Below are 6,617 nucleotides of genomic sequence, written 5' to 3'. Positions count from 1 at the left end.
CTGGGCAACGCCCACTCATTGCTCCCTCCTAGTCCGGGCCTCTGGAGCCAAGCAGTACCCATCGAGCCCTCAAGCACTCGATGGCTGCCGTCTTTCACGCTGCCTTTTCCTCCCCTCCTCGGATCCCCAAGAATCCTCGCGTCTCGGAAGGGCTCAGCGAGGAACATCTGCGAGGCCGCCGCCACCATCGCTGCCTCCCTGGGCGCGGCCCCGGCACGAGGAGGCCCAGAATTCTGAGACGCGCTCCTCTCCCACGTCGTCACTTCTGGATCTCTGAGGAGTCGCTGGTTTCTACAAGGGTTCTACTCGAGAACGTTCTTTCGAGCACCGCTTCTTCCCACGCACTCCTGCCTCTCCCCCCACCCCCACCGCGTTCCTCGCCCGAGGACACAGGAGGAGCGAGCGCAGCGTACAACCTGTTCCCAGTCGCTCTTCCGCCCTCGGGCCTCTTCTCAGGGAGTCGGGGCATACGCGCGCGCTCCCTCTCGGGCGCTTGCTCCCGCCTCTTCCCGGCCACCCCACTCCTCCTCGGGAGGAGCCGAGGGGCGAGCACGCGCCTCCTGCCGCCCCCCCCTTTTTTGGAGGAAGCCGAGCCAGGGCGCGCTCTCCCTGTCTTATTTCCGCCGCCCCGCCCCCTCGCGTCCTCAGCGGAACCGTGCGCACGCGTTTCGCCACGCCCTCCTCCCTCCGGCCCCGCCCCAGCTCCACCCCGGAGCTCGGTCTCGTCTCGCGGGTGTCCTCGGGGCCTTCGAGCACTGAGGGGCACGAAGGGAAAGAGGAGAGAAGAGGGCGGGATTGCTGGGGCGGGCATGGAGGAAGAATCAGCGCGGGGGGTAGACTGGGACAGTGACGAGACGGTGGTGGAGGGGTCGGTGACCGAGAGCAAGCAGGAGGATGAGGAGCTGCCCCTGAAAAGGTGACGGCCCAGGCGACGCCCGCCCGCCCCGTCGCTCCCCGGGGCCTGGGCTCGCTCGGGGGCAGGCGCGGGCGGCCCTCCCCGGCCCTCGGCGACGTTCGAGGCTCTGCCCTAAACGCGAGGCGCCCCCCCCCCAGCTTCACCACGCCCGGCCAGGCGGTGTAGCGGGGCGGGGGGAGGCGGTGTAGCGGGGCGGGGGGAGGGGCTGCAGGCAGAGGAGCCGGGTTCAAATGCTGACTGAGGACCCGGGGCTAGTCATCTAACCTCTCCGGAGCCCTGGCTCCTCTTCTGTAAAACGGGGGGGGGGAGGAGGAGGTAGCGGTGTGCCCTGTGTGGACTCAGTGGCTTGCGAGCTCCCTTCCTAAGCTGTGGTTTATCGAGGAGGGACGCTTTCTGGTGCTGAGTTTTGGCCATTGTACCCTAGTACGAGACATCCAGAGTTTCCTATCAAAGGATGATTTTGCTTCGGGCACCTCAGTGTGTGATGGGGGATGGGGGTTAAGGTTTGACGCGTGCAGAGTGCAGATCTAGAGCATCATTTCATAGCATTTATATATTTTTTTAAGTTTTGCGAAGTGTTTTATAAATATTTTATTCTCCAAAACCGAACCAACCACAAAAAAAAAAACCCAAACGAAATCCAAAACCCCAAATCTAGGAGGTAGGTGCTGTTATTATCCAAGTTTTACAGATGCCAACTGAGGTCAGAGAATGAGTTGTCCAGGGTCACACAGCTAGCAAATATCTGAGGCCAGATAAACCCAAGCTAGGAATGGTTGGTAAAAGGTGGATACTGTCAAAGCCAAAGTTAAGAAAATGACAAATTAGAGAACTAGCAGTAGAGAAACATTAATTGACACAAACTAAGATTTAAAAAAAATAAAAAAGCAACGTTCTTTATTTTTTACTTAAGAGAAAATTCTAAGAAATTTATCAAAAGCTGCAGAGCATTATGGGTTGCCAACTTGCCAGTCATGAACTTTTCAGAATGCAAATGATCTGGTTTTGTATTTGATACCTTTCTAACTTGGTATAACCTACCAGATTTTGTGCTCCTCTGGTATGGCCTTTGAGAAGCAAAAGTAACCTCCACGTTTCAGTGAAGCAAAGATAGAGCAGGGAGCAGAATCTAGGTCACTTTATGCTATTAAACCTTGTGAACCTATGACTTCAAACTAAAGCAGACTCCAGTACCATGAGGATTGCCAGTTATGTTAGGCATTACATGTTCTTCTGCTAAAGAAGCATTCAGCATGACTGAAAGCTTAGTTTCATATCTAAGGTTTGTACAATGTTCTGCCAGTAACTAGCTCATCTTATGTGATTTCTACAGTGCTTAGTTTTCCCAGATGCTGCTGCTGTCTGAAAGGAATTATTGGTGGTCAAAAAATAAGAATAACCCCATATAGCAACTGGCTATAATGCAATGGCAGGTACACTAGTGATGCCAATAATTATGAATTCTTAATGTCGACTTATAGGGTTAAAAAAAGACAAAATTATGTTATCACATGACATCTGACTGCTCTTTGCCAGCCCTGTTCCTTGAGCTCTAAAAATGTAACAGATCAAGAGGCAATGAAAGATGCCTTTATTTAATCTTTATGTAGGATAAACACCCTCATTGTAAGATAGCTCTTTAGGACAGGGGTTTGCATATATATTTTGCCTAATTGTGTGTCTCCAGAAACAAAAGGACATGAAGGAAACATCTGATACAATAGATCATTCTGTATTACAGGGTTAATCCTGTACCTCAGACTTTTATGAGGAGATTGTGCTGTATCCTCATGTGTACTGTTTGTAAAAATCTTCCGCAAACATTGTTATCCATATAAAGGAAGAGAGAAATAGGATAATTTGCAAAACTTAAGAAGACCTGGAATTAATAATCAAAATAAGTAGACTAAAACATCCTTGGCAGGGAGGAAGAAGTCAAACTGAAGGATTTTGTACTGATTAAAATGCTGCTACATACTGTTTTTGGAATTATCACTAAAAAAAAAGATGTTTTAGTTACACATTTTCATTAACACCAGTTTTAGCATAGTGTGAGAACTATGGTAATGTTGTGATCTTGATGAGATTTAAAACTGAAGTACTTTAAAAAAATTCATTGTATTTTTTCACAAATAAATGGAAATAATCACATTCAAATGATGGGGCATGTTTTGCAAGATCCTCTCTATCACCACCCCTCAGAAAAGGATCCTCTCCCCTTAATGATGTAACACACAGCTACTAAATACCACTTCTCTAACCACAGCATCACCTCACCTTATTGCTTCAGTATGGTCTTCATCTAAGTTAAAGAAATAAAAGGAGTGTATTTAAGTGGGCAAAGAATAGAGGACAATTTTTAAAGTGTGATAGTGAGAAAATCAGGGTAATTTTGTGTGTGGTTTTTTTTCTCATAATAAACTTAAACTTTATAAAAATCATGAAGTTTGTATTTTAGAAAAAATGACTCACAAACTCTGGGTTTTTATAAGAAGAATAAAGAAAAAGAGAATAGAATAAAAAACAAGATGAGAATTGAATTTGACAAAATATGCACCTAGAGTTTTTAATCTTAAAATTTCCCCAAAACATGCATGTGGTATTGAGAAGTTTGAAGGAAAAACAAATAACAGGAGCACTGGCCTTGTTGGTACTTGTGCGTCCTTTGAAGGAATGCTTTCTTGTCTTCCCCAAAGGTAGACATATTTTGTCACATCCTTCTAAATACCCCAGTAGAATAGCAAGAAATTAAAAAAAAAAAAAAGATTATTGCTACTCTTCCATCTTCCATCTCATTGTAAACTTCTACTAATGGAGGTATACGGAAATCCTTACATCAACTTAGCTATGGATTTTGATGTTTGTTGATAAAATGAAAAAATGTCAGTTGTAGTGGTAGACTTTGATTACTATAATGCTTTCTTATTAAAGAAAAGTAGAATAATTTGTGCCTTTTGTGTTGATTGAAAGGTTATTTTTTGCTCAAGATACATCTTTTAAATCTGATCCCAGTTTTCACTCTCGCCTCAGAGGAATATATGGAGGTAAGAAAGGATTCTTTTAGTAGGTACAACCTTTTATTCTTATGAGTACTTTTAAAAAAGTTTATTAATCTGCTGTAACTTTAAATAGTCTGTTTTCTTACAGGCTTTTGTAACTGACCCAGAGTTCCATAGCTTTTCTTTAAGGGCAGATAAGGTCAGCAGGCACTCCAGATCAACCCACATTCTACCTATTTTTACAGGGGAAAACATTTTTAATAGACAGCCTCTTTTTTCTAGGCTGAATTGAAGGTCCATAGGAATACCCTGGATGGGGAAAAAGTCTCTACCACTTTACTACTTCCTATACTTACTGAGTTCTAAACTTAATTTAAAAATTGCTACAATTCAACTTGTTGACTAATGAAATTGGGGGGGGAGGGAAGACTTCAAAAAGATGCACTTTTCTATTAGTTATATTATAGGCGGCTCCCAGGTTAAGGTTTCTTCCTCTGACTTTTGACATCATGATCTTTAAATGGTGTGGAAGCAGCTTTCCCTAAATTCTTGTGTGTTTGACTCTCTTTGTTTCTGTTCTCTCATCTCTATCTCTTGTCTAATCCCTGTCTGATCTTTGGTGGACAGGATTATTCAAATATGATGGAATAGCCATTGAATAGGTTTCAGCAGATCAGGGTGGCAATCCTGAATATCCCAATTATGAGTTCTGTGATCTTGTCAGATACTTATTCAACAAACATTTGTTTGCTATACGTGCAAGACACTACTCAGTGCTGAGGATCAGACAAACACTTAGGAAACAATCCCTTTCCTCAAGGAGACTACATTCAACTGGGGGATGCACCATGGGCACATATAAATAAATATGAAAATATTCAAATCATACAAAATAATTTCAAGAACGAAAGAGCTTTAATATCTAGGAGAATAAGGAAGGTGGTGACAACTTGGTTGTTGAAAGAAGATGAAGTTAAGGGGTAAAGTGAAGACGGACTGCATTCGAAGACATAGGGATATACCTGTGCAAAGACATGACAGTGGGAGATAGAATTTTCCGAATATTTTTGAGTAGGGAAATTAAATAGATCTGTGTTTTGGGAATAAAGAGGAAAGAGATTAAAAGCAGGCAGATCAATTAGGAGGCTATGGCAGGAGTCCAGGCAAGTGGTGATAAGGATCTGAACCAGGGAGAAGACCATGTGATAATAGAGGAGATGGATAGAAAACTTGGTGAATGCTAGGATATAAAGGGTGGGTGGGGAGGAAGCAGTAACATTGAGGGAATATTCTAAGGGTGTGACATGGGTAAGTTGGAAGGATGGTTGTGTCCTCAATAGAAATAGGAAATTTTCAAAGAAGGGTGAGTTTTGGGGAAAATTTCTATTTTGAACACCTTGAGTTTGAGGTGGATGTGTTCAGGAAGACAAAAACCTTAATTTCATCATTTCTACGGTGGAGGTGATTGTGCCTGTTCTGTTTACCTCATGGTGTGTTGTGAGGAATAAGATGATACATGTAAAAATAATTTTGTAAGTTTTTGGTAAATGTTGTAAAATGTGAAGTACAAAATATAGGTTATTAGTTTTAAAGTTAAAGACTGGGTTGAAGAACTTCCATAAATCAGACTGGGCAAACTCCCAGGGTTCCAGACCACTAAACAGATATAATTTTAGCAAGTCACCTCTATTCTCTTTTGCAATCTGGCAAGATGAAAAAAAGTACCGTGTACTCCACAGCCTTGATTGCTTGTCCTGGGAAATTCAACCCTCATATAATAAGATTCTAAAAAAGAGACTGCATTATTTAACAAGTTATTATAAATTGCTTTTTAGTTTTTTTTTAAATTTAGGCACTTGTATGACTTTTTACCTTAGTTAAAATATAATTTTGATAATTAAAAGGTAATGGGTGTAGTCTCTTTGTGGATGTGTTAGCATAATTATGTTCTGTGGCCATTCTTAGTCCCAGCCAGCTCTCTTAAAAATGCATACAGTTGGTTTAAAAAAAAAAAAGGAATGAAATGGGGGAATGAAGTAATATTAACATGGCATAATCCACATCCACAGTTGGAAGAACAATTTAAAGTACTCATCCTGCTGGTAGTGAATCAGTAGCATTTTTTTATTCTCTCTTTAAAATTAATTATTGAAGAAATTGTTTTGAAATATCCCTTCCCATAAGGACAACATGGGGTTAAATTATAGTATATTTTTAGCCACTTTGCCCCAATCTTAGCTCTTGGGACAGGATTGCCATTCTCCCAGGAAAGATGCTGAGATCAGCCACTGTTGCTGGGAACTGCTGATACCATCCTTCCTTTGCTCCCACCCTTTATGGAAAATCTCTAAGTAGTTGCCCTGAGTAATTCAGATAATCTGTCTCAGTTGCCCTAGAGAAAGATGGGAGATAGAATGACAAATAGAGAGTTGGAGTGACTTTCTGTACCCTCAAAAGATTTGATTGGATGGGTTAATGCAAGTGGGAAGCACACTGCCCAAGAACTGGAAGAAGGAGGTGGTAAACGGTATAGACTAACCAAACCAAAGACCTGTTTGAGTAGAATTAGAAAGAGGAGAGCTGAACGATGGGGAGCAGCAAAGCCTGGGAATAAAGGACAAAAAATATCCAAGATGCTTACTTGAAGCTGAGAACAGCAAAACTGGCAAGAAGTACCTGTGACTGAATTGGGGCTACTTTCT

At 42.5% G+C, this 6,617-nt stretch overlaps 1 protein-coding gene across 8 annotated transcripts in view; it reads left to right on the top strand.

Annotated features, from left to right (window-relative positions):
* Positions 1-737: 737 nt before the first annotated feature.
* The window catches only part of ANKRD31 (ankyrin repeat domain 31), a 178,920-nt gene continuing 173,040 nt past the window's right edge, over positions 738-6,617 (top strand). For 2 of the 8 annotated variants that reach the window (XM_027864209.1, XM_027864205.1), the window contains exons 1-2: positions 738-916; positions 3,887-3,960. In XM_027864209.1, coding sequence (XP_027720010.1) covers positions 810-916; positions 3,887-3,960 — 181 coding nt within the window. In that variant the 5' untranslated portion in view covers positions 738-809. Of the gene's footprint in view, positions 917-3,886; positions 3,961-6,617 lie in introns of those variants that run through there. The other 6 variants (XM_027864214.1, XM_027864207.1, XM_027864208.1 and 3 more) reach the window with 5 other exon arrangements.

Source organism: Vombatus ursinus, unplaced genomic scaffold (assembly GCF_900497805.2).
Source record: "Vombatus ursinus unplaced genomic scaffold, bare-nosed wombat genome assembly UNPS02014774.1, whole genome shotgun sequence".
In the NCBI taxonomy this organism is placed as follows: domain Eukaryota; kingdom Metazoa; phylum Chordata; class Mammalia; order Diprotodontia; family Vombatidae; genus Vombatus; species Vombatus ursinus.
The sequence above is the reverse complement of the archived record's forward strand: the minus strand, read 5'-3'. Positions and strand labels throughout refer to the sequence as shown.